Source organism: Lepidochelys kempii, chromosome 7 (genome assembly GCF_965140285.1).
Source record: "Lepidochelys kempii isolate rLepKem1 chromosome 7, rLepKem1.hap1, whole genome shotgun sequence".
NCBI classification, from domain to species: Eukaryota; Metazoa; Chordata; order Testudines; family Cheloniidae; genus Lepidochelys; species Lepidochelys kempii.
This window is the reverse complement of record NC_136386.1, coordinates 93,378,678-93,406,464: the sequence shown is the minus strand read 5'-3', so window position 1 is coordinate 93,406,464 and position 27,787 is coordinate 93,378,678. Positions and strand designations below refer to the sequence as shown.

The window sequence follows — 27,787 nt, the reverse complement described above, 5'->3', positions numbered from 1 at the left end:
CCTGTGAATCAGTGGATTTCCTGACAGATCTTAGGACATCTCATGGGTAGGAGGGCTTAGGTCTCTGACTCACATTGCAGGCGTACAAATCCATTCTCGCAAAAGAATGATCTGTCAGCAACTCAGCAAACAGAAACTTGTAGAATTTTCTGTTTAGTTTTAGTCCTGGTACAGGTTATAAGCAGAAAGATGGATTGGCCCCAAATCTGAACCAAGGCTTCAGCATGGTGTAAGATATTGTCTTTCAGTGGAAATACAAAATTAAAGGTCTCCATGTGTACTGTAGTCATTGCTGATTCTGTGGCACTTTTTCTAACAGTAGGCATTAGCCCTAGTGAGCTGAGTTTCAACTCAACTATTTACTTCTTCCTAAAACTCCCCATACAGTTTCAAATTGGATATAATATTCTTCTTTAATGTCCTGCCATAAAATTTTGCCTTCTTCCTGCATATCGTTAAGTAACTATTATGCTTAATAAAATATATTATGAGTACCATACACAAGGCAGAGTGTTTTCAGAACTCCCAGAGGCATATACCAGAGTAGCTAATTCTACTTTAATAATAGTTAATTTTCTCTTAGAAATGAATATGTCTCTTTAAAATGCCAGACTATGGATCTGAGTGTATATACTGCACCTAAACAATGGGGATTTTTTTTTGTTTCCTTATATCACAGATTTGTAACATGATGAATGCACGAGCAGATGAGTATTTTTTATTTCAGGTAATAACACAGTATTTCTTTTATTGTAATTATTATAGGAAAATACCCTAATGCCATCTACCCCTTAGTCATAAAGTTGATTGCACAAATATTCATACATTCCACAGTTGTGGAGATGGCTGATAATTTTGTTATTGTACTTATTTGTGATCTTTGGGTACCAACTGTGACATTTACAATTATAATACCAAAATATTGTATGACTATTTTTAAAGAAATATGCAATAGGTCGTCTTCTTTTGGCTTGCTTGCAGAAAGGGCCTGTGGATGAGACAGGCTGGGTAATCAAAAATGTCCTGTCTTTGCCTATTGTCAACAAAAAAGAAGAAATTGTGGGAGTAGCTACATTTTACAACAGAAAAGATGGAAAACCCTTTGATGAATTTGATGAACAGATCACTGAAGTAAGTTTAATGAGACAAAAGATTTTGTAGATGATCATTTAATGTTAAGAGATATTTTAGTTAAGACTCAGTTAAAAATTACTAAAAGGATTATTTTAGGTAGCAATTATTCTTAATAGTAAAAGTATTTCCATTAAAACTCTTTACACACTTGTAGTTATGATGGATTGTGAACTTTTTTCCAGTAGTGAACAGACAGCAGATACCATAAAAAATCATTCTAACAAATAAACAAAAAAACCCATATTAGATTAGTTAAGGATGGTCAAAATCCTTTAACTAACATTAATTAGTATTTGTAGTCTTCAGGGCAGAGATGACAGACCATCTGATTCACTGGATGTCACCCCTAAGGCTCTGATCCTGCAAGGAGCTCCTTGAGAGCAAGCCTGTGTAAAGTCCCGTTGACATCAGTGTGGTTGTGCACCCATATACTGGGCAAGTCACTTAACCTCTGTGCACCTCAGACCCCCGTCTGCAAAATGGGAAAAATGCTTTCCTATATTACTTGGTTGTTGTGAAGCTGCATGTATTAAAGTTTGTGCAGGGCTCAGAGCATGGGCGCCGACTCTATGGGTGCTCCAGGGCTGGAGCACTCACAAAATAAAATTAGCGGGTGCTTAGCACCCACCAGCAGCCAGCTCCCCTCCAGCGCCTCCACCAATCAACTCCTCCTCCTCCCCCTCCCTTCCAGCACCTCACACCAGCCGCGATCAGCTGTTCCGGCCTTGCAGGAGACATTGGGGGGGAGGTGGAAGAGCGGGGACTGGGCACACTAGAGAGAGGGAGCAGAACTGGGTGGGAAGAGACAGGGGTGGAAGCTTGGGGAAGGGGTGGAGCGGGGGTGGGTCCTGGGGTGGAGCGGGGGTTGAGCTTTCTCGGGGCAAGGAAGGAAGCCAGTGCCTAGAGCTCAGAAGCTGTATTGGTTGGAGGCACGTAAGTACCCTGCTGGACATTTTAAGGAGTTCAAAGTGTCAGTTTTCCTTTAATATTAAGCCAAATTAATTGTCACTACATCATTTCCCATTTTCCCCTGTTTTGTTCCAGAGTCTTACACAATTCCTTGGATGGTCTGTTTTAAATACTGACACCTATGACAAAATGAATAAGCTTGAAAACAGGAAAGACATTGCTCAGGAAATGCTCATGTACCAGACAAAGGCCACCCCTGAAGAAATTCAGTCCATATTGGTGAGCGTCTTTCTAGTACCCCAGAATTCAAATAGAAATCTTGTGGAACAGAAACTTAAGTTTTCATTTATTTTCATTTTAGAAATACAAAGAGAAATTAAATGTAACCAGTATTGAAGACTGTGATGAGAAAGCCCTCCTCAAGATTTTGGTAAGTTATGAAACCTGATTCTTAAATTTCAGTGGCCGATTAACTTCAGTCTGTGATGGGACTCCTTTGTGTTAATAATGTGTTATTTAACCTTCTTCTACTTAATACAACATATTTATCTTAGTCATCAGCTCCAGGGATCTTGTGCAGGTGCCTCGTAAAAATATTTCTGGCAATATGTTACATTCTCTCATACACAGATATTCAACCTATACACTTCCCATGGTACCAACCCACTAAAACAGTATCCTCCCTGGATTGTCATATGACAGTCTGTCAGAGGTAATGCAGGAAGTAAAGACTTTGTACTGTTCAAGAGGAGCTGAACTAGCCAAGGATCATTATGATAGTATTCTGATTCAAAGAAAATAGACCAAATTCTATTCTAGGCTGCATGGTCAGCATCACCATACAGGGGTTGAAAACTGAATACATTGCTTGTATTGTTTGGTTGCCAGAAGTAGGTAAAAAGGGGCAAAATGCAAAATTAGGACCTAGGACTGACCTGAATGTTCACAAAGCAATCAATTAATTTTCAGTAAATAGACAACTTGCTACCTCTTTGCATAATACCTTTTGAAAGATGCTAAAGTCAGATAGGTAAGAGAGGGAAAAGAACAAGGATGAGTTAGGTGGTTTAAAAGAGACTTTGGGCTAATGTCATCTGTGTTGCATCTCTATCAGAATCAGCATCGTATCAGAAATTCTTTATTATTTGTATAGCATGAGCACCTAGCCACCGCAGTCTTTAACCAGGATTCCATTGCATTAGGCACTGTACAAAGCCATAGTTAAAATTCCCACCATTATGTTAACCAGTAATGGCATAATAGAGATCAAGAAAATAAACACCAAATGTGTTTTTGATATCTGGACAGATATATTGCTAACATACACAGCATGCTGACTTAGGGCCTGATCTTCCAAACATTTAGGCACATGCTTACTGTCACTCACATGAGTATTTCCATTGAAAATTACTTACATTCTTAAGTGCTTGCAGGCTCTTATTTCCCAAAGAGAAAAAAGGGACTATCCTAGTTACTATTGCAGGCTGAAGGAGTTATAGCTGCCTCCTTAAAATGCATTGCTATTTGTTTCTCTTAATAATTTTAATTTTTTTTTCATTTTATTTTATGATTAATTGGATTGACTCTGCTCATTCGTCATTCAGTCTGCATGAATGAATATTACTGAGTTTTATATGGGAACCTACTGTATATAAGAATGGCAAAAACTCAATTTAAAGGTATAGTTGTGTGTATATTAGTACAACATACATCGAAGGAAGAGGAAATTGGCAGGACACCAGAATAAGAAGTGAATGTATAGGGCATGAAGGGGGTTAATAACAGCAGTAGCACACACCTGATGTGTTTCTATAATTTGTTAGGATTTGAAAAACTTTAGTTAATTGGCTTTTATTTACTTTGCCATGTAGCAGGAATTTATGGTTAAAGTTACAGATAGTTATCAGTAAAATGAACTCTGCCTTTCCCCTACTTCCTTCTTCCTCTAAAAACATTGCAGATATCAGGTTTAGGACTGTACACAGTTTTTACAGTTGAAAGATTGTGTTAAATTACATTTGATTATATAAGCACATCCACTAGTGAAATGAAAAGTATGAATAGAAAATTATACCTTCACATTTTAAAGTAAATTCATTTTAAATTTAAGACTTACAAAAATTAATAGCAATAATGCATTTTTAGATCTCTCCATTTGCAAATCAAGGTGCCTTAATTACTCTCTGGGGGCATCCAAGTGGAGTAAAACACTGGAATGGATTTTTAAAACCTCTAGAAATGAAATTAAATAGCTTTTTTATACATCAGGGTATCAAGAACTGAAGGTTTGATATCTCATGCCGTGCCCTGGCTACATAGAAATGTTTAATCCTAGGAAGCCTGGAATGTCAGATCACTAATGGGATAAAGCAAGCAGGTGTTTTCTAGATCTGCTGGCTCACAAAACATTGGGCCTTAAAACTGTCACTGCTCCAGAACTGACCATTCTCTCTTCTTGAGCTCAGACCAGAGTAAATTTAAAGGGAAATTCCACATTTGGGAGAAAAGGCAGAAATATTTTTGCATGTACATTAATCAATATTTACAGCAAGTATCTCCAACCAAACAGCAACAATTGCAGAGGTGTGACATCACTGTTCCACATCCCATTCATTTCAATTAAGTGGGTACTCTAACTTGCATGTGCAGTTTCTTTTTTTGTGTTTTTTTAAACAAGAACATTAAATATAAAGTTATAGCATCAATACACAATGAAGATTCTCTTTTAAAGAGAAATCCAAATTAGAGTTCTCATCCTAACGTTGCCCACATTACACTTGTAATATATTCAGTTACCAGTTTCCCCATCTGTAAAATGGAATCTGACATTTCACTGACTTCCTTTGTAAAGGGCTTTGAGATGTACTACTGAAAAACAAGACCTCTGATCTAGGTACTTATTATTACCACCACTAATTATAGTATAAATATATATTTAATAGCTTATGTACAATGTGGACAAATTAAAGTTACTACAAGAGTCTTAATTTTTGCATTTCGTGACATTTGAGCATCATGAGTAAATACCCTTGGTGTATTATTTGTATGTGTATGAGTGCAACTAATATAAATAAAGCAAGTCATAAGTGAAAATAGAGATCTTTTGTGCTAATAACTCTAAAGGCTAGAGATCTTCATACACATTAAATCTGCTTTGTTGGTGGTCCCTCAGTGCAAAGCAGTCTTAAACCAAGCAGACAGGGTAGTGGTCATTTCTGACAGTAGCTACACTTGCCTCTAAAATAAAGGGTATTCATGAGGGGGAAGAGCATCCACTCAGGCAGTCCTCTGCTGCCAGAACTGTCCCTTGGGGTGACTGGAAGCCAGTGTAGTTTAGAGCAGAGTTTGCTCTAAACTACACGAGGGACACAACTGGCACAGAACCATCCACAAGCAGGTAGGGAGGGGCAAATGACTGTGATGGATTTGGAGTTTCCTGTAATCTACCAAATACATCAGTTCTATGTTTGCCTGAGCATTGTTAAGATATTTACTGTACTTTAGCCAGATGGTAAAAAAAACTACCCAGGAAGACAGACAGTGGCCCAGATAAGAGTTCCTCAGAAAACACCTAGGATTATTAACTGATATGCTACCTCCGCCTCCCTGGTGAGCTCGCCAGACCAGCTTTTCCAGGACTAAGTCACCCACTCTGTGAAGGTGGGGAGATCAAAGGCTGAGAGGGATTTATAGGGACATTCTCTGAAGGGGAGAGGGATTGGTTTTGTGAGATGCTTAAGGGGAAGAAACTGCCTTCCAGAGGTTGGGAGTGTCTCAAGGTAGCTTAGCTCAACTAGGGTCTCTGCTAAGGGAAGGCAGGTCTTTAGTCAAGATAAACATGCATGTAGGCCTTTTATTGCCCTAAAAATACTTTTCTCTGGCTATGCTGTATTCCTACTGATAAGATTCAGCAATACATAGTTTTAAGAAAGTTGTTTTGGGTCACTTTATTCACTGCTGGTCTCAAGTTCCTGAAGGGAAGAACTGCAGGTATTGAGTCCAGTCAGACTTGCTGAGTAATCTTTCTTGGTGGGAGAATCATGGGATTCTGCCATAGAGGGAAAGTGAGAGGCCTAAGACCTAGAGGCGGGTGCACTCAGAAGACACCAGAGAAGGGAGTCAGAGGCCCAGGTAGCCCTGAACTATGATCCCTCCCCACCCTCAGTAGCACCCATGATTTCTAGGGTAACAGTTGATCATCTGTCCCAAAGATTCACTGAAGTCCCACAGGTGAGGTATGTAATACAATAATAATAATAATCTGAAGTACAATAATTATATGCATAATTAAGAAATGCATTCTAAAATAAAGTAACCATTGGTTTTACCCAATATAGGGCTAAAGAAACTATAATTGTAACGTGGATTTTGTTGGAATACAGGTGGGGAAGAACTACCAGTTTGCAGGAAGCAATAAACGGTACCCATCCCCTCTGAGCAGAAAAACAGCAGTGATCTAAAGTATATATTATAGTTTAATATACAGTAGTGTGCATTGAAACCTGAGAGCTATGTACACATGATAGGCCTGACCATGAACTCTTTATACAGGGATAGAGTAAAAAAAGCAAGGAAAAAACTGAATTTACTCTAGTTTCCTTCTAACAAAGCAAAACTGTTGTGGTCCTTTTTTTTTTTCCTAACAGAGAGAGGAATTACCTGATCCAAAGGAAGTGGAACTTTATGAATTCCGCTTCAGTGACTTTCCCGTTACAGAGCATGGCTTGATTAAGTGCGGAATACGATTATTCTTTGAGATAAATGTGGTTGAAAAATTCAAAGTCCCAGCAGAGGTCAGATTTATTTTGTCATATTAGGTACATTTTTCCCCTTAGTACCAAGTTCTTTTAACTAGAACTGTCCCACAGTAAAATATTAGAAGCAACGGTAGCATACATTTGTTCTTAGCTTTTTATATATAAAACATTCTATATCTTTTACCTTTCCACTGTTCCGAGTAGATTTTTTCACAGATTCATAATAAGTATATAAAGTATGTTTATTTTAATTAGAAACAATTTCCAAAAGCTGCATATTTCCTGTAAAGATATGAAATTCCATCTTAATTTTACACACATTCCAGGACTTGGTTATATTTTAACACTATTGAGTAGAATATGCCTTTTATTTGAAACAGGTACTTACAAGATGGATGTACACAGTCAGAAAGGGTTATCGAAATATAACTTACCATAACTGGCGGCATGGATTCAACGTGGGACAGACAATGTTCACCTTACTAATGGTATGTTTTGTCACTGAAAACTTACCTTACATTCAATTTGTAGTTCTTTTAAATTCAACAGAAATTGTAAATTTCAAGCAGGTATATACTCAAAAAAGTCTCTCCTGCTTTATAGACAGGTAGACTAAAGAAATACTATACCGATCTCGAAGCCTTCGCCATGGTTGCGGCTGCTTTCTGCCATGACATTGATCACAGAGGGACCAATAATTTGTATCAGATGAAGTAAGTTCAGCTACACTGATTTATATGTACAAACACCTGTACATATAACATTTGTACCAGTAACTAAAAGAAAGATGTGAACATATCAGCACATGCAAAGATACGAACTATACTATTTTCCATAATTATTTGGAAAGCATGCACTGTGTGTTCAGCGCTATACAAAGCGCATCTATCAAGAGGGTCTGACACAGAGTATTTATAACCTATTTGAAAACACCAAGACATTGGGAGAGCCTGAGGAAGGAGTTCTCTTAGCTAATGTTTTTCCTAATTTGTCTTAAAGAGAGGGTGACCCACTTTTATGCTTGGATTCTGACTTCTTTTTTCAAGACTAAACATGTCCAGTTTTAACCTTTCCTCATAGGTCAGTTTCTAAACCGTTTATCCTTTTTGTTGCTCTCCTCTGGGCTCTCTCCAATTTGTCCACATCTTTCTTAAAGTGTGGAGCTGAGAACTGGATATAGTACTGAGGCCTCACCAGGACCAAGTAGAGCAGGACGATTAGCTCCTGTGTCTTATACATAACACTCCTGTTAATAGACCCCCAGAATATCAGCTTTTTTTTTTTTGCAACTGTATCACGTTGTTTATTCATTCAATTTGTGATCCACTATAACCCCCAGAACCTTTTCAGTAGTACTACCACCTAGTCATTTATTCCACATTTTATAGTTGTGTATTTTTCCTTCCTAAGTGAAGTACTTTGTACAGTTTTTTTTATTGAATTTCATCTGCTTGGTCTAATTTCAGAGCAGTTCTCCAATTTGTCAAGATAGTTTTGAATTCTAATCCTGACCTCCAAAGTACTTGCAACTCCTCCCAGCTTGGTATCATTTGCAAATTTTATAAACACGTTCTCCACTCCATTATCCAAGTCATTAATGAAAATATTGACCAGTATTAGACCCAGGACTGACCTTTGTGGGTCACAGTTTGACCATGAACTAGTCTTTGAGTACAGGTTTCAGAGTAGCATCCGTGTTAGTCTGTATTCGCAAAAAGAAAAGGAGGACTTGTGGCACCTTAGAGACTAACCAATTTATTTGAGCATAAGCTTTCATGAGCTACAGCTCACTTCATCAGATGAATTCAGTGGGACAGTGAATTCCCCCTTGTTGTTAACATTAATTATGTTATGTATATGGCCACAATTTACCTTTTTAATGAAGACTGAAGCAAAATAGGCATTAAACATATCAGCCTTCTTGATGTTGTCCTTTATTGCCTCTCCTTCCCCAATAACTAGAGGATCTACACTTTCCGTCCTCTTTCTCTTGCTTCTGATATATTTATAAAACCTCCTCTAATTGCCTTTATGTCCCTTGCTAGGTGCAACTCATTTTGAGCGTTAGCCTTTCAATTTTTGTTCCTAATTGCTTGTGCTATTCTTTTGTAATCGTCCTGAGCAATTGGTCTGTATTTCCATTTTTTCTAGGCCTTCTTTCTGATTTTCAGCCAACGAGCTTCTGCTGGAGCCATAGTTGACTCTTATTATTCTTCCTATCTCTCCTTCATATCAGGATTGTTTTTGGTGTTGCACCTTTAATATTGCCTCTTGGAGAAACTGCCAGCTCTCCTGAACTCCTTTTTCCCTTGGATTTTCTTCCCATGGGATCTTACCTCCTTTGCTTTGAGCTTAAGTCTGCATTTCTGAAATTCGTTGCCTTTATTCTGCTACTCTGACTCCTTCCTGTCCTTAGAACCAGGAAATCTATCATTTCATGATCACTTTGAACTGAGTTGCCTTCCACCTTCAGATTCACTACCAATTCCTTCCTGTTGGTCAGAATCAAGCCTAAAATGACTGCCCCCTGGTTTCTTCCTCCACCTTCTGAAACAAAAAGTTGTCCCCAACATATTTCAAGAACTTATTAGGCAATTTGTGTTTTGCCGTATTACTTTTCCAACAGATCTCTGGGGAGTCCTCCACTACTACCAGGTCTTGGATATTTATTATTTATTCTACAAATGCCTCATCTACCTCTTCTTGCTTATTTGAGCTATAATAGTCCCTCTACCGTGACTTTCCCCTCCTTTTATATTCACCCAGAGACTTCCAACTGGTCTGCCTCTCACCTCCTTTTGGACCTCAGAATAAGTGTATATATTCTTGATGTATAATGCAACACCTCCTTCCTTTTTTCTCTGCCTGTCCTTCCTGAACAAGCTGCACTCCTCTGTATCAATAGTTCAGTCATGAGATTTATCCCATTCATTCATATTTTAGCGTATGTACTCATACTACCAGTTCTTCCTGTTTATTCCCCTTGCATTTGTGAACAGACATCTAAAACGTCAAGCAGATTCCTCATCCCCACCCCGTGATCACTCTGGTTGCTCCTGTGGACCCTGTTGTAATTTTCTGTCTCTGCCCTCTTCCTGACTGAACATTTAGCTTTCTGTTAAGGTCATTTTTTTTATACCTGTGGGCTTTTGTCACCTGCCCCCTTTGAACCTAGTTTAAAGGGCTCCTTACTAGGTTGGCTAGACAGTGGCTGAATATGCTTTTCCCCTTCTCGGTCATTGTGGACATTCTGGCATGGACAGTGGCTTGAGCACAGATCCAGGGGGTCATGTGGGCATGGACTTGGGTGGCTTGCTCAAGCCACCACTTATGCCACAATGTCCATACCACTATTTTTAGTGTGCTTGCTCGAGCCGAGCTAGCGCTTGTCTGTCTACCTTGACTGGAAGGTATGTTCCCAGCTGCAGTGTGGACATACCCTAAAAGACCCCTACTGCCAAGAGCTGCGACTACAACTCTTGTACACATACCAAGCCACCTTTCATCTAGCTAGAGTGGCTAAATAGCAGTGAGGCTGTGACTGCACAGGTTTTCGTGCAGGCTTTAGCACGAGCTATAAAAGCTACCCCAAACTACTAACATTCCTAGCCTACACCAGGGTCCACACTGCCATATCTTTACTGTTGTATTTACCCACACTAGCTAGCTAGATTAAAGATAGCACATTATGCCTACATGAGCTGCAAATCACACCTTCAATGGCAATGTAAACATACTCTAAGCTACGCAGAGAAGCCCAGGTTTGGGAGGGTGCAAAGCTGGCTTAAAGCCACCTTAGCTTCCCCCTCCACTATGCTGCAAGGTCTTATCCTAGAAGTTTTAGCTGGATACTCTGTGTAAGGCAAATGCAGTGGAGCAACGCAGAGAGGGCTGTGACATATGATCAATTAACAAAGTATGACAGGTTTCAGAGTAACAGCCGTGTTAGTCTGTATTCGCAAAAAGAAAAGGAGTACTTGTGGTACCTTAGAGACCAACCAATTTATTTGAGCATGAGCTTTCGTGAGCTACAGCTCACTTCATCGGATGCATACTGCTGCAGTTTCCACGGTATGCATCCGATGAAGTGAGCTGTAGCTCACGAAAGCTCATGCTCAAATAAATTGGTTAGTCTCTAAGGTGCCACAAGTACTCCTTTTCTTTTTGCGAATTAACAAAGTAGTAATTTTGGCTGTAGGGAGGCCAAATTGGGGGAAGATGTAGTAGTTAAGATGGGAGATTAAAACACTGGTCTATGGTGTTGTAATTGTCAGGATGAAGAGACAAAATAGGATTTTCAAAATGTTAGAGAAAGAAGTGGCAAGATTTAATGGCAATGTAGGTGTGTGGGGAGCAAATTCATAAAGACATTATCATGGCTGGAATGCAATAACAAAGCCTGACCTACTTATTTTCTTGTACAAAGTTTGCCAAGTCCTTGTAATATTTTGTGTCAAGTCCCCTTAAGATATTGCTGCCAGCCCACTACTCATAAGCAACTGTACAACAAACTAGTGCGATACAGAAAAACAATTTGGTAAGGAAACAGATTTCAGACTTATTTCAAGAGATTATTCTAAAGCTCAGTTTGCAAAATATTACTTTTGAAGATAAGCTAAAATACTGTGTGTCCCTTTAGGAATGTCATCAGACAGAACAGACTTATGCTCGGTACAGTGATTTAAAAAAACTAATAGAGAGAGTCAGAGCCACAGTTGGTGTAAATAAGTGTAGTTCTGCTGACTGCAATGGAGCGATGCCAATTTACACCAGTAAGGATCTGGTGGCCATAGCTCTGTGTATAAAATATTGTAAATGATGGGTGGGGCGCGGAGGTAGAGGGGTTTCCTTTTCACTAGTAAATGTTTGCAGTGATCCAATATGTATACACACTTACATTTTATTTTTTTCTGCATTTTACATCTTGTAGGGCCCCACTTTTCATCTGTAGGTCAATTAATCTTTCATACATTCTTTCTCATAATATATACTGTACATTGTAATCACTTGCTTCTGTGCATTTGCTAGCCAACAAGAACTCCATAGGCTCTTAGTCCCCAGTAGCTAGGGAACATAATAATCATGATCTTTAGGAGACTATCCTGCCAGTTATGCAGAATGACTTATTAGGTAACAACCCTCATCCTCTACCATGAAGGAACTTTCAAGTTGTACTTTGTGGCAGTGGCATTAAGGGATTTTCTGATTATTGTCAGGGATTCTCCAGCTGACACAGGAGAGAGACAGACTGATTGCCCCTTACCTCTTTTCCCACCCCCCCACAGGCACCTTTTTAGCCAGCCTGGGGAGTAACACTCTGCAGATGAACTTTTGAACTCTGGGGCTGGACTTTTTTTTGGACTTTGGGTGATTTTTTTGGATTGCTGGACTCGAGAGATGTTTGGGTTGTGGGACTCAAGAACCCAAGGGAAAGGTCTTTTAATTGGGGGGAGGGATAGCTCAGTGGTTTGAGCATTGGCCTGCTAAACCCAGGGTTGTGAGTTCAATCCTTGGAGGGGGCCATTTAGGAATTTGGGCAAAAATTCGGGATTGGTCCTGCTTTGGGCAGGGGGTTGGACTAGATGACCTCCTGAGGTCCCTTCCAATCCTGATATTCTAGGATTCTATTATTCTTACTGAGCATCGCTCAGCCAAAGAACTTTAAAAGGGCTGAGGCCAGATCTTCCTACCAGGATCCTCCCTGACTGAAAGGTCCATTCATGAGGTCAGCCAGGGTGAGCAATCTATGACAGCTTTACCACATGTACAGATTAATGAATGGCATGCACATTCCTCCTTGGTTCACCCCAGAAATTGACCTGTTAGCTAAGGAAAAGAAAAAGAAAAGCTAAGCATGGCCCATGTTCAAAACAACTACAATAAAGCATGAATATGACCCTCTCCCTCACTGCCCAGAACTCTAGTGTAGACTGGAATTACTTCTGCTTAACACTCAGCATGAGGTAAGAAGAAGGGTTTCTGTGGCAGGCTGACGATGTATGAACTTCCACAGACTGCGCTGTCATAAAGCTATAAGTACTTTCTGCGGGATAGGGCCCAACGACATGAAAGGAATGAAATAGCATTGCATAGTCGATTTAAGCAAACCATAATAAATTAGAAATGCAGTGGCACGGTCCACTTTGAATGATACCAACCAAAAGAAAGGTCAAGAGCCTACCAAAGTTATAAATACAAACAGCTGGATAATAGGTACATTTCTACACAGGGAAGGTGCATTGATTAAAGAAACAAGAACTACTAACACACAGGACAAAATGGGGTAAATTTTCAAAGGCACAAATGGGAGTTATGCACCTAACTGTTCCTTGTGTTTTTGAAACTCTCTCCCTTGATCTTTTCTCAATGACAGTGCTGAAGGCATATACGTATTGTGTCATTTTTAACCAGGTATTGTTCTGTGTCATGCCACAGAACTAGGTTAGTCAAGCAATGTTAAACCATTTCAAACTCCCTCTGTGGAATATGCAGCTCGATAGAACGTTAATACTACAAACTTAAAACAGTCATAAAAATATGTATTCTGAAACACTGTAAACAATTATTTGTTTTTCAACAGGTCAGCTGCTCCATTAGCAAAACTTCATGGATCTTCCATTTTAGAAAGACATCATCTAGAGTACAGTAAAACTCTGCTACAAGACGAGGTTAGTATATAAGCACTTTCTACTAAAACTGATAAATACCAAAGCTCTTTTATAGATTCTGACCTTTCCAAGAGGCCTGGGTTTAACTTTGTATCTCTCTGATGAATTCATTACTCTTAGGTTGCTGGCTGGCTATTTTGTTTGGATTAGATTTCCAAGAAAATACTTTCTTAAAATTAGCCATATTCAAATAATGTTAAGGCTTTAACCAAAACTTACAATAGCTATGATGTTCAAAATAAACTCTTACACATGGGCTAAATTCTGGTCTCAATTATAGACATGCAACTCCATTGACAGTGACAGAACTGTTGTCTAAATACAGTCTGAATAAGGACTGTAGGATTTACCCTTTACGCTTAACTCACACTATTAGAACTTTTTTCTACTTTTGCAACACAGTTAATGATCTGCAACACAAAATAAAAGAATGCTTTAGGGATTAAGGCACTAGACTGAGATTCTGGAGATCTGGATTCAGTTCCTAGGCATGGTATCTGGTGCCCAAAGTAAGTGATTGGGCTGTGATTAGAAATAAGATTCCAGGCTCCCCCATACCCTCACTTTCACTCACAGTTGTTTCTGATTTCCCAAATAAAATCAATTGAACAGCTGGTACTCTTTCCCCTCCTTCGATAGCTCCTTTGCTGTAACTCCCACCACTAATTCTCCTTGCTCCTTCAGTTTTCCCTTCTTGGGACCCTGGTGTTGCTCCCAAGACACTGATCGTGAAACTCTACACTGAGACTGCTCAGACTTTTTGGGTATGTCTACACTGCAATAAAACACCTGTGACTGTCCTGTGTCAGCTGACCAGGGTCATGGGGATGAGGATACAGGGCTATAAAATTGCAGTGTCAACATTCCAAGCCCCAATATCTACACTGCAATTTTATAGCCCTGTAGCCTGAGTCAGCTGACACGGGCCAGCTGCAGGTATTTCTTGCAGTGTAGACATAGCCTTTGGGGATAACCAAAAGGCAGCTTCTGAGCATGTGCAGTGGAGAGAGGAGCTCATTTAGGATGTGGAGACTAAATAACCCCACATGTACCTTCCTCCCCAGACTGCACTTTATGGTGCTGCTTCAGAAGATGTTACAGATGCTGCTAGTCCCTCTCACCCTGAATGGTGCTGCACTGAAGGGCTGGAATCCTTCCCACCCCTGCTCTCCCCACTGTGCTGTTCAAGAGAAGTGGGGGGGGAGGGGGGGAAGAAAAGCATCTGCCACAAAGGTCATTGTTAGTTTGTTTAAAGAAATAAAGGAGAGGGTGAGGCTACTTCTACACTGCACACCTCTTGCGGGAGCAAGTAGGATATGTGTAGCTACACACTGCAGTGAAAAGCAAGCTGCCTCCACACAGCAGTTTGTAGCTACATACGGCAATGAAAGGCACTGGCAGGGAATGTCTCTAACAGTTGGGAGGCAATGGGATACTACACTGCTAAAAATAGCAGTGTAATGGGGAAGGCACTGCTTGGGGGAGTAGAGACACACATAGGGTACATACCTGCAGGGTTCAGGCATGTCTTTACTCACCTAAGCAGTGCCTCACCGTCTACACTGCTATTTGTACCCATGTTGGGGGGGAATGCAGTGTATGTACTCCACAAAAGGAGTGTGCATTGTAGCCGTTCCTACAGACTTCCTGTGTGCCCTTCGACAAGTCAACCACTCTCACTATGCCTCAATTTCCCACTTGTGAAAGTGTACTATTTCCCTCCTGCACAGGGAGGTTGGCAGGATAAATCCATAAATACCTGGGACATGCTTCAACACTGTGGTGATGGGAAACTAGCTGGGAGCTTCATGAATAAAGATGGCCTCAAACATTTTTGAAAATATTTTTCTACTTGTTTTTCATTCTAGAAATATCAGACCCTAACTTCCTCTTGTTGCTGGAGAAACTTGTCAAGATCTTTGGAGCTCCTGAATATTGATATCACAAGAGGCTGTAATCTGAACTGCAGCTCTCCTCCTCTCCCCAATTTAAGGGGGAAGAGAGAGAGGGGCCAGAAAGCTTAAACAGTCTAAGAAATATGTCAAAGTCTGAGGCTATCGAAAGCTCAGTATCCTCATTCTCTTCCATGGAGGGGAAGGAGAGCAGCAGCTTAGGTTAGAGTCAGATGTGATATATTATTAGTAGTACTTACATGGAAAAAAAGAATCACTGCCCTGAAAGGCTTAAAATCTAGACACATGAAAGGCGGGGAATGTGGCTACAACATACAAGCAAATGAACATGGGGAAGAATTGGTCCTGCTGTGTTACATGTATTGTAGGTTATGTTGTTTGTTTCTAATTGTGTATACAGGTAGCAGAGTTACATCTTCATAACACCCCAAGAACGGAGTGGATCTGGGGTCTAGTGCAATCTGGAAAGATAAGCTCTGGTCTATGTACAGTTCACTGACATGGGGTAAAGCCCATCACACAGCCATAGGTCACCTATCCCAGCCCCATCCAACCATCCCCTTTCCCCATGACTCCTCCAAAGGTAACAGATGTTTTCTGGGGTGACTGGCAGCCTGATCCTTCCTGCTCCAAAGGTGGTCTCTTTTTCTTAAGGACTTTAGGGCACTTGGTAGGCATTCCCTCCATCTTAAAAGAGGTGCTAGTTAAGGGCGTCTGCTCTCCAACCAATAAGGTTAGAGAGCAGTCACACCCTTCACCACTGAGTGAAATCACAAACACACCCACAGCCTTACTGCCAGCACTACTAAAGTGAAAGCAGGAGAATTAATGCTCCATAATTCCTAGCTTTCAAATCCATGAATCCCCGCTGGGTTCCATACTACGGGCTTCAAGGACACTACAATGCTAACTTTTAGGGGTTCCCCAGCTACTGTCTTGGAATCATCAGGCACTTATGACCCTGCTCTCAACTTAGCAGCAGTAGGAATGGGAACATGTCTTCATCCTGTCTGCCCTCTGAAGTCGAGGATGGTTAGGCTGCTATCTATCCTTATGAATTTCAAAAGGCCACGGGGCCCTTGCCTAGTGTCATCCCTTCCCTGCCCCCTCAATCTGCAAGATGTATGAAGGAGCAACTATGCCCCAAGAGGAGCTGTACAGTAAGGGAGTTTCTGCTACCAAGGACACCAAAAAAGGGCTAATATAAAACAAGGTGGCCCTTGGGCAGTTCTTCTAGATTCTGTTACTATAAAAAGATCAGATCAGATATTTCACCCATCTAGTTTAGCCACCACAAGGAATATAGGAACTACTTTATATATGTTTTCATAATCACACCTTATTAGAATCCACTGGTTTACATTCCAAGCAAATTCTTGTTTCATTTTAAGATAAATGCCACTCAATCTTTATTCTAAGAGGTTTGAAAATGGAGAACAGGTATGCATCTCCCAAAAACAATGTGGTCTGGATAAGATATGGGATGGGCAGGGATCCAGCCAATAAAAGATAATTAAACTTCATGGTGAGCATGTGTTGGCTGCTCACTGCATCATGCAAGCGAAGACTGTAGTTGCTCAGATATTCTCATAATTTACCATTCCACAGGAGCTCCAAAGCTACTTTCTATTTTGGTTTGTCCAAGGAAGTAGAAGTATTATTTATTTTAAAGAGACAAGGTGGGTGAGGTAATATCTTTTATTCAACCAACTTTTATTCAACCAAGAAAGACAAGCTTTTGAGCTTACACAGCTCTTCAAGCTCAAAAGGTTGTCTCTCTCACCAACAGAAATTGGTTCAATAAAAGATACCACACCTCATCCACCTTGTCTCTCCTCAGTTCTGGGACCAACACAGCTACAACATGGCATATGTATTATTTGTTTTGTTATTTTACTAAAAATTCAAGGATCTAACTACCTCCCAATTTCAACTGTCCTAGACCAAGCTATTTTAAGACATGATTCAACATTTGTAGGGCCTTTCAGAAAAAGAAGAAAGCCTGTGGAAATCTCACTCTTACCTTCACAAACACTGTACTTGTATATTGCTTCAGATAACTCAAAATCAAACGTCTTACTATTGTCACTATAATATCACATCAATAGTAACAGAAGTTTTTAGGCTATGGAATATAAAATAATTTTGGTGTTCTTATTAAACCATCTTCAACTCTCCTCACAGTACACCATAAGGTTACCTGTTTTTTTTTAAGCTACACCTGTTTTTCCAAAACTGCACCTAACATTTTATTTTGATTGAAGGAACCATAGATGGCTGTATAGCAGGCTTATTGTAATATACTAAGGTACAGCCTGTAGAGTACAAACCAAAGATAATTTTGTAAGAGGAACTGAATTTGTAAACTTTCCATCTTGCAGAGTTTAAACATCTTCCAGAACCTAAATAAGCGCCAGTTTGAAACCGTTTTACATTTATTTGAAGTTGCAATAATAGCAACTGACTTGGCTTTGTATTTCAAGTAAGTACTAAATTATGTATAACTTCCTACTGAAAAAAATTCTTAATCCTGTACAATTCATGACTGTAGTTTTTCCTAGTTATACACAGATTATAGAGCTATATTTTAAAATGAAGTTATTCTGAAAAACGTCATTCTTCAAGCTCGTTATAAGGAATAAGATTTTTTTTAATTCACTTGAGGCCTTTAAATCTCAAAACACAAATCATGAATTTTTCTCCATGTCTCATACTGATATATAGCATATATTTATTAGGCCATCCAAACACACCTTCCATTGACAGTGCACACTATATTTTAAAAGGCACTAAATATGCTGATAGTGTAGTCCAATTGTAGTGTGTGTGTGTGTGATATTTTATGTAGCTATTCTGTACTAGAATCACTCATACTGAAATTGTCAAAATGCTGCCATAAACTTAAACAGGGATGGCCTATGATGTAGAAATTAAAGTATGATCAAAGAAATCCAGACATTAAAAAATCTCCAGTGTCAAATGTGTCAAGAATTCCAATGGTCAAATAATTTGTCTATTTACTATCTTAACCAACCTGATTCACCACCCACTGAAGTCAATGGAAATATTCCCACTGACTAAAATGAATGCTGGATCAGGCCCTATGAGTGCTGAAGTTTTTCTAAAAAAAGACACATGGAGCTCTTTTCCTTTAACTGTTTTAAGATTTGACGCTTCAGAGTTGGCAGATAACAGGGAAGTCAACAAGTAATCCATATTCAGTGCACTTTTTATAATGAATGATAAATATTTCTAATTTTATTAGAATGTTTTGTGTGTGTTACAACTCTGTTCAGTGAGGTGAAACCTCTAAATGCAAATGAAGAGATTTATTAAGCAATAACTCTCTACCGCACCTCTCATCCAGAAGGATCACATAGCATGTTACTTAACCTCTTTTTATAAATAGCGATCTTTTCACCTTTTCCAGTGGATTTCTTTGCAGAATCAATCAAGAATGAACATATGTAAACTGACAATATTTGGATAAGATTCAAGAAATAAAGTCACCACAAGTAGCAATATACAGATTTAGGAAATCTCTTGCTTTTCATATTAAAGCTTGACATATTGACAAAAGCAGTACATGTCAGGAATCTATGGCCAAGTCTATGAGCTACAGAATACCTAAATATAACTCCCATTAAAATAAATGGACTTCAGTGGGAGTTAGACAAGCATACTATTTTAGAAAAGCATTAATATAAGAAGCACCTAATATGCAAAAGCCCAGCCATTTTTGGATACCAATACTTTATATATGAAATATTCATATATTTTTACAGGAAACGGACTATGTTTCAAAAGATTGTGGATGCAGTTGAAAAAATGCAAACAGAAGAGGAAGCAATTAAATATATATCTATCGACCCAACCAAAAAAGAAGTTATCATGTAAGTAGTCAGTATCATACTCTTCTTTCAATCAGTTATCTAGGGCCAGATTTTTAGAAGTATTAAGAAGCCATAAGATGCAGATAGGCGCCTAGTGGGATTTTCAGAAGTGACTAGGCACCTAACTCACATTGGCTTCACTTTGGAGTTAGTCTCCTAGGCACTTCTGAAAATCTCACTAGGTGCCTATCTGCACCTTTAGGTGCCCGAATAAGTTTAAAAATCTGTCCCCTAGGTTTTTTCTCTATCATACTTATAGTATTTCTGTTTTTTCAAAAGGGCTATGATGATGACTGGTTGTGACTTGTCAGCTATAACTAAGCCGTGGGAGGTGCAAAGTCAGGTTAGTATCTCAAAAAAATTGTATACAAATATTTTAATTTTGATTTCATACACATTTATATTTGCTCTCTCTCTCTCATTACATCATCAGTGAATGACAATACAGAAAATTCATTTTATATTGCAAGTCTATAGATATTTAAGTGTAAAACAAAGCATAACCACTTGCATCTACAAATTGTGCCTGAGAATTGGACACCATTTTCTGGAAGCAAAGACGGATTAAGGCAATCTATGCTAGGCAGTCCAAGCCATGAGCCCTCTGTGGCATCGCCCCATTGTCCCCACCTTCCCATTTGCGAATCGATTAGTATAGCTGTCCCTGCCTGTAGTATCCATTCTAGCTTTCTTTAAAGGATCCTAGATAACTGACTGTCACTCACTTTTATTTTATCAAAATTCTTGCCTTTCTTCTGCCAGTTTTAGGGTGCGGTTTTTACAATAGCATGATCTTAAACTAGACACCAACACACAGACAAATGTAGATCCTTGCACTATTTTAGTGTGATTAAGTCACTCTAAAATGGATTCAACAATATGAGCTTTTATGGCTTTGAAGGGATCATCTTGCACACTACTTAGAAATGCTGTCAGTGCTTGAATTATAGGTATCTATACAGACAAGATGGCTTTAATCAGAGCTGATCTCTCGGGTTACTTCCTTGAACAATTCTAAAACTAGAATTAGATTCTCTGTAAGGTTCCACTGGGATGAAACAGAGTCTGTGTAGATCCATAGTAACAAAAAGATAGATCCTTCACACAAAGAATGAAATCCTATTTATTTTCCAATTGGCATCTGAGTATACTAAAAGTAGAGTTTCCTGGTCATGACATCTTGAATCAGGTATGTAAGAGGCAGGCCTAGCAAAAGAGCTATGTCAGGAGACAGACATTCATTAGCCTGCAGATGGCTATTCTAATAATGTAACACAATATACTTTATAATTAGGAGTTTTTATTATGTTGCTCTATCGTCTTGGAATACCACGGAAAATACTATTTTCAGCTATGTACCATTTATTGAGCATACCCAAAAATACCATCAAAATGGCAGACACCATCTGTTTAATAACAAAAGCCTCACACTGCAGCACTCCTGTTCTGTAATTCACCTATACCGTGTGTTAATGATCCCAGAAAGAACAGTGTGGAGTAGTTTTGTGTCTACACGTTCTACAATGATGGTATTTTGCTGTTTTTTATTTACCAGAATTCTCTCCTCCTGGAGAACCTTTCCAAATATCTCATGGATAGCATTGGTAGCAAGAAAACTTGCAGGAGGGGAGCTGGTAGCAAGGTTTCAGTAGTTCAATAATATGCAAAAATGTTTCCTGTCAGTTCCTAGGTAATTTTGTTCAGTTGATACATACATAATATGCACAAGTATTACAGCAAAAAACATACTGGCAAAATTCAATTAATAGCTATGATAACAGGATTATACATTTTCCTTCTGTCTGGCAGATCTGTTACTGGATATATTAGGAATCACTCTGCCAGTTGAAGGACCAGCAGCACTCCTAGCTTGAAAAAAATTGGTTGTTTTAAAAATGAAACAACCTAATTAACTCAAGCAAAACTGTTCAACATTTTCTGGAAAGACTTGAATACATTCCAGCATCATTCTACAACTGTATTGATTAATACAACATCAGTAACGCAGGAGATTCTCATTCTCAGGTTGCCCTTATGGTTGCGAATGAATTTTGGGAACAAGGTGATCTGGAGCGAACTGTGCTAGAGCAACAGCCAATTGTAAGTATTTTGACATGTTAAACAGCATTATCTTCAATATGAAATAATAGCTATTGAAGACATGTTTGTCAGTAACAGTTGTCTTATTATTGAATCAAAATGTCACAAATTCACATTAAAATATTGATATTCTTTTCTAGCCTATGATGGACAGAAACAAAGGAGATGAATTGCCTAAGCTTCAAGTTGGTTTCATTGATTTTGTGTGTACATTTGTATACAAGGTAAGAATAAAACTTTTATTCTTCCTTTGTATTGATTCTAATGACACAAGTGACAAACAATAGTTTGGATTAAAACATTCTAGATGTTAGCGGGGCCTTTCTAGTCATTCAAATAGTTGTCATTCAAAGAGTCATGATTTTTCACCTCCTCCCGTATAGTACCACACACTCCTAAAAGGTGCTTAGCATCTTCTGGAGATGTGGAACCCCCTGAAATCCCAAGGAACACAATGGCACTCAGCATCTCCAGAAGTTGCTCAGTTCCTTAAAAAAATTGAGTTAGAGCTTAATCACAGAGCTTCACAGAGCCCCACTAACACGAAGAGCATAACACATGGATGGATTGGGGATCAATGAAAAGTATGCACCTGTGCTGCATTAGCACAGGAAGTACTTGAGTTGTTCACACCTTCTAAACAGCAATGTAATCTATGTTTCTACACCATCTGGATTTTAAGGCTCTTCCAAAATGCCATGCAGTAGAATGAAATGTAGTATTTTGAACAGCAACAGGTAAAAGTCCAGTCTTCAGATATCACAGATATAGTGAGTATGGGCAAAGACACACCAGAAGAGTGCATTGGGACGGGGGGAGGCTTAGGGAAAAGGGTGGACTTTACAGCACACAATTTGGGCCTTTGATGTTACTGACTCAGTTTGGTACTTCTGATAAACTCCCACCACAGGCCTCATACCCCACCACCAATGGAACAGTGCCAGCAAGTACCACAACTGCACTTCATCTTCTCCCTTCACCAGAAAAACCCACAAGCTAGGCATACACCAACAAAGTGCTGAGCTTATAACACAAAACAAACTTAAATCTCTCTCACTGTGCCTGCCACATAATCAAACAGCTAAAATGGGAAGGTGAAAGCAAATGAAGTTTCTGTACACATCAACAATATTTGTGATTTCGTGCTAGAATCTGAAAACAACCATTCATTATAAATGGACAATTTATTAATTCGTATTGTTTATTTAGGAATTCTCAAGGTTTCACAAGGAAATTACACCAATGTTGGACGGGCTTCAGAACAACAGGGTGGAATGGAAAACACAGGCTGATGAATATGAAGAAAAGATGAAAATTATTGAGGAAGAAAAGAAAAAGCTGGAAGAAGCAGCAGCTAAAAAAGGTTAGGCATCTTTAAGGTTTTCATTCATATACTACGCAACCACTTGGCATATTCTGTCTGAAGCACACACATCCAAATACACATTTATTTCAGTGCTCAAGTGCTGTGAGGCCAGAACTAGCAGAATTTGCTTTGTTTATAGTGGAATGATGAGTAACTTGCCAAGATTACATAATCCAGGACTTACTTGACTGATGTCCTAGACTGCCATGTTGGAAAGTGTGACAAAATCACCATGGATACTTACCCAAGGATAAAGCAGTTTCAGGCACCAGAAGGGCTAGAAATGATTCTCTGTGGGCGTCAACCTGTAAACTATTAAGCAATTTGAGCTTGTCTCTGCTTACCCAGAGGATGGAAAGCAAGCTGAGAACAAGGACATGGTTCAGTATACTGTCTTCATAATGAAAACGCAATGAATATTCCCTGTAAAACTGCAAAAATCTTTGGGGTTGATCTTTTGTCCTGGTCTCTTCTCTTTTTTCACCAGTTTCACTGCCAAAGAAAGCAAATCCCTCAAATAAGTCTAACACTTTCCCTTCAACCTTCCAGGACAGCCCCAAGTTCTGAAGCTAAAACTACATTCTCACAAGTCAGAGAACGCTGCTCTGTGTGAAGCCTCAAACACAGCCCAAAGCATATACCTAGTCTTCTGGATTTGAGATTTCATGGGCTACTTATGAAAGTCAGGGAGGAGATCCATGATGGGGATAAGCTTATTCAAAAGATCTTAATCATACTGCACTCTCACAACATGGTAATTTGAAATCTTCACTGACAGTGTAGCTAAGGAGTAAACATTTTTCTTCCTACGATCTAACCTTCAAACAATCTTGTAAGGAGTGTCTACCTGGAAGCTTCACTTTTTAAAACATTTTCAAGTATGCAGAACCTACCAGAGATCTCAGAATACTTTGCTGAGGAACCTAGTCAAGTTTCCTGGATGTTGACGGAATTGATGGTAGTTGTTGCCAGGTCTAGTAAACCATATCCCGTCAACTCTTCATGGACAAAACCATCTTAACTTTTTCCAGAGTCTGGAGAATATCAACATCTCACGAAAGTTCTGTCAGTGGAAAAGGAAATGGGAGAAATAATCCCTTAGGTGAGTCAATGCAGGTGAACTTCCAGGAGTTAGTGATGACTCAACAGTTTTACTCTCTTGATGAACTGGAGGTTATAACTAAGCCCACACCTTTTTCTTCAAGGGATGACAAGAAAGGACTTCTGATTTGGTCAAAAAATAAGGCCATAAGATTGAATAAAGGGTGTAAGAGTGAATGAATCCAACTATGTTATAAAAATAACTACATTTGGATCAGCAGCAATAAGGGCTAAAGTGTGCCAGCCCTTCAATAGCGGAGCTACTTTGAAAGGATCAGAGATGACAAGCTATGACAAATGACTCCAAAAGTGAACTGCAGGCACAATTTCATGAACAAAAAGCTTGCTCTTAAATAGTGTTTTACATCTTCAAGGCACTGTGCAATCATTAATTTATTCATTAATCTTCACAATATCCATCGGAAGTAGGTACGTTTTCTTCCCGTATTATACAGACGTGGAAGTTGCTCAAGGCCACACACCAACTCACTGTTAGAGGCTGGACCAGAACTAAAGAGTTCCTGACTCAGTTTAAACAATAAGACTAACCCAAAAATTCAGAAGGATACACTGTAAAGGTGGTTTAAGCATGCTGTAAAAGGCATCACTTATTGAAAACTAATTTTTGAAAGAGAAGTCCAGCAAAATGGGTCAAGTGTTGAAATGAAAGACTGTCCACCTGAATACTTTCAAAGTCTTATATTTTAGAAATATGGCTTAAGGTGTGCAGTACCTTAAGTTATCATGTCAAGTTTATCATCACAAAAACACACCACCTTTTGTATAAACATGCATGGACTACTACAACAATAATTCATTCTTATAGTAAAATTGCAAGAGATAAATTGTTTGCCATATTGCATCAGGATATCTATTACACACTGTAATAGAGCCAGACTCACCCGGCGGCGCCTCCTGCTGGTTTCCTTGGGAATTAGCTCGTTAGCCTCTGGAGCGCCCTCTGCCATCTGGTGATCCACCTCGCCGCCAGCCCCAGTCCTTCCCAGGACCCGGTGCCTCCTCCCAGTGGGGTGTTGCCCCACGGCAGTAAACCCCAACAATCCCTGAGGGTCTCCCCTCCCTGGAGAATGCCCACCCACTACCCCCATCTCACCTCAGTCTTGGCTACTGCCAGTCATCGCTTAGCTCCGCTCCCCAGGGCAGACTGCAGTGTATCAGCCACTTATCACAGGTGAGGGGGTTTGGACCTGCTGCCTCTGTCTACCCGTGGGCTGCCCCCTTGCAACCCCAGTACCTAATAAGCCCTAATCTAGGCCTCGCAGCCTGGGGGTTTCCAGGCTGGAGCTACCCTGCTCCCCCGGCCTTTCCCCCTCAGTCCTGCTCCAATCTAGGTATTCCCTCAGGTCCCTGCAGCCAGACCCTTCCCTCTCTGAACGCAGAGAGAGACTCTGGCTAAGCTTCAGCCTAGCAGCCTCTTTATAGGCCCAGCTGCAGCCTGATTGGAGTGTGGCCAAGCTGCAGCCATTTCCCCAATCAGCCTAGCTTTTCTTGCCCTCAGCCCTGGCTCTCTCCCAGGGCTGGCTTTTAAGCCCCACAGGGCAGGAGCAGGTAACCACCCCTCTACACACACACTTTATAGGTGTGGAGTACATTCCATTTTCTTCTAATTTGATATGCACCTGTATACTTTTCTGATGTAGTAGCAATCCTCTCTCTTTCAAGCTGGATCCACTGACACAAGAGACACAAGAGACACCAAATATGGGATTTACGGATGTAACTTCTAGAAGTGCCAAAAAGTGAGAAATCCCACTGAAAATAGCAACATTTCACACCAACACAAAGTTTCATCTTTCTAAATTATTGGCAAAGAAGATCATCATTTAGGGTCTGATTTTATGCCAATTGAAGTCAATGACACACTCCCACTGATTTTAATAGGTGCAGGATCAAGCCCTTAAAACTAAGATTCCACTTAAAGAACAATCAAATTATATGTCTGGAAAGAATAGCAAACTTGCACTCTCACCAGATATCGTGACCATTTAAAATTGCTGGTACTTGGGGTTACTCAGTTGATGTGATCACTGTGACTTATACAAAATTTGATCATCCCCAAGTATATATATGCACACAGGCAGACATCTCTGAAGACACAACTGGCCAGATCCTCAGCCAGTCCTTTGCAGTCAATGAGGAAATTGGCCAATATGCATATTAACATAATTGATAGTATTACAAAAGGTTATAAGTTATCCAGTATTTTGAAAATGCACACTGGGATGAGGTCAAACAGACTTACAAGGTACAGAATGTGATAAATTATTATACCACCAAAATCAAGGCTATGTAAATACAGAACAGGTCAATGGTTTAATTTTTGCAGAGTTTTACAAATCCTTCTCAGTTTCATATAGTTGGTTGTGGGTTTGTTAAATTGCTTCAGACAAACTATTCAGAGATAAATATGTTGAAATACAGCCATTTCCCTAGATCACACTGACCTGGTTATACCACCTCCTTGTCTAACCATCAGGCAGACAAAAAATGAAATAAACATATTTGCTGAACCACAACAGTGGAAAGTTCAGAACAGAAAATAGAAAAGATATTATAAAATTAAAACAAATTATATTTAATATCATACTGTTAATTTTAACCACACATTTCAGAGGGTAGGGCACTGATTATGTGACATGTTTTAATGCAGGTGGAAAGGGTCGAAAATAACCTAGTAACATGGTGATCCACAGCTTTCAAATGTAAGTTTTAATTCTAATATTGGTATGTCAACTTAAAATGAATCTGAAAACAAGTTACTATACGGAACAGATCAGAACTTAGACCAACAAAAACATGTGGAATCATTTGAGAGAGATGTTAACACTGTTAGTGACAGCAGTTATTGAACATACAAAAAAGTACCTCTCTCTTGATTGGTAACAGATTTCTACAGGGCTAGATAAAAGTTTATATAATCATAATCAACACTTAAGTGAAAGTTTCCATACCCTCCACCCCCATAGTCTCAAAGATTATAATTCATCCAAGAGTTTATTCCCTTTGAAGGCTTTCATTATTCAGTTGTGGGGGGTAGGGTGGAGAGGGACAGGATTAAGTAAGTATATAATTGCTGAAACTTTCCAGTAAAAGTGGTTCAGTGTGTGTTTGTCCATTGATAAATGCTGATATTAACTACTGCACCCTTTGTCAACAGTTTGGTTGTTCAATATTAATCAAAGAATATATATAAATCCTGAAAGTGCGTTCAGTTTTCAAGTGGACAAACACACTTGTGTTATAGAATAAAATTAAAATGCATGTCACAAAATTAACATTTATAATGCAAAAAATGAAGCTTATTAAAATGAAAAGAATTTGCTCATTATTCACATTCCTTTTGTGTTTTTTATTAGCTGAACAAGACGCAGCGAAAGGTGGAGGAGGAGGTGGCGGAGATGATGATGGCAAATCAAAAACATGTATAATTTTGTAATGCATTTCAATGGCACTAAAAGAGTCTCAAAGTCTATGTTTCTGCTACAGGAAAAAATATCTAGAAAGAACTTCAAAAAGCCTCAGTGGATTTCTGCAAAGCATAGGATAGCATAGGCCAGATAATCCTCTTAAACAACTGCCATCTATTCGGTGTCATTACTAATGGCATAAAAGAGGCAGAATCCATTGAAAACTAGAAAACATGAATGATGGTGCAAAATAAGTTGATTATGAGTTCAATTCTTGGTATTGTTTCTTGTCACTCAATTTATATACAGTATTTTTTATTAAAATGTATAAATGCTGCAGACTGTCCAGAAAAATATAAATGATTTTTAATGGTAGATTACAACCAGTAATTTTGTTGACAAGATCTAAATTGCACATACCATAACCAAAAATTGCAGACAATTTCATAACTCACAGCTTTACATTTTTATATTATGTTTATTTCTTTCATCTGGACCGAACTAAACCCCAACTAAAC

General features: G+C 39.2%; 2 protein-coding genes across 4 annotated transcripts in view; one reads left to right on the top strand and one right to left on the bottom strand.

The window, feature by feature from the left end:
• The window catches only part of PDE6C (phosphodiesterase 6C), a 53,117-nt gene extending 25,706 nt beyond the window's left edge, over nucleotides 1-27,411 (top strand). The window contains exons 8-22 of the mRNA XM_073353864.2: nucleotides 680-727; nucleotides 982-1,131; nucleotides 2,179-2,322; nucleotides 2,405-2,473; nucleotides 6,690-6,836; nucleotides 7,181-7,288; nucleotides 7,404-7,513; nucleotides 13,381-13,468; nucleotides 17,763-17,863; nucleotides 19,167-19,274; nucleotides 19,554-19,617; nucleotides 21,300-21,374; nucleotides 21,515-21,598; nucleotides 22,584-22,737; nucleotides 27,219-27,411. Coding sequence (XP_073209965.1) covers nucleotides 680-727; nucleotides 982-1,131; nucleotides 2,179-2,322; nucleotides 2,405-2,473; nucleotides 6,690-6,836; nucleotides 7,181-7,288; nucleotides 7,404-7,513; nucleotides 13,381-13,468; nucleotides 17,763-17,863; nucleotides 19,167-19,274; nucleotides 19,554-19,617; nucleotides 21,300-21,374; nucleotides 21,515-21,598; nucleotides 22,584-22,737; nucleotides 27,219-27,298 — 1,530 coding nt within the window. The 3' untranslated portion in view covers nucleotides 27,299-27,411. The remainder of the gene's footprint in view (nucleotides 1-679; nucleotides 728-981; nucleotides 1,132-2,178; nucleotides 2,323-2,404; nucleotides 2,474-6,689; nucleotides 6,837-7,180; nucleotides 7,289-7,403; nucleotides 7,514-13,380; nucleotides 13,469-17,762; nucleotides 17,864-19,166; nucleotides 19,275-19,553; nucleotides 19,618-21,299; nucleotides 21,375-21,514; nucleotides 21,599-22,583; nucleotides 22,738-27,218) is intronic.
• LOC140914895 (protein FRA10AC1) overlaps nucleotides 1-27,787 on the bottom strand; it is an 87,676-nt gene that overhangs the window by 3,070 nt on the left and 56,819 nt on the right. The window contains exon 14 of one of the 3 annotated variants that reach the window (XM_073353860.2): nucleotides 7,412-7,576. The exons of 1 other annotated variant lie outside the window; for it this stretch is intronic. In XM_073353860.2, coding sequence (XP_073209961.1) covers nucleotides 7,534-7,576 — 43 coding nt within the window. In that variant the 3' untranslated portion in view covers nucleotides 7,412-7,533. Of the gene's footprint in view, nucleotides 1-7,411; nucleotides 7,577-23,227; nucleotides 23,804-27,787 lie in introns of those variants that run through there. One more of the 3 variants, XM_073353861.2, reaches the window with a different exon arrangement.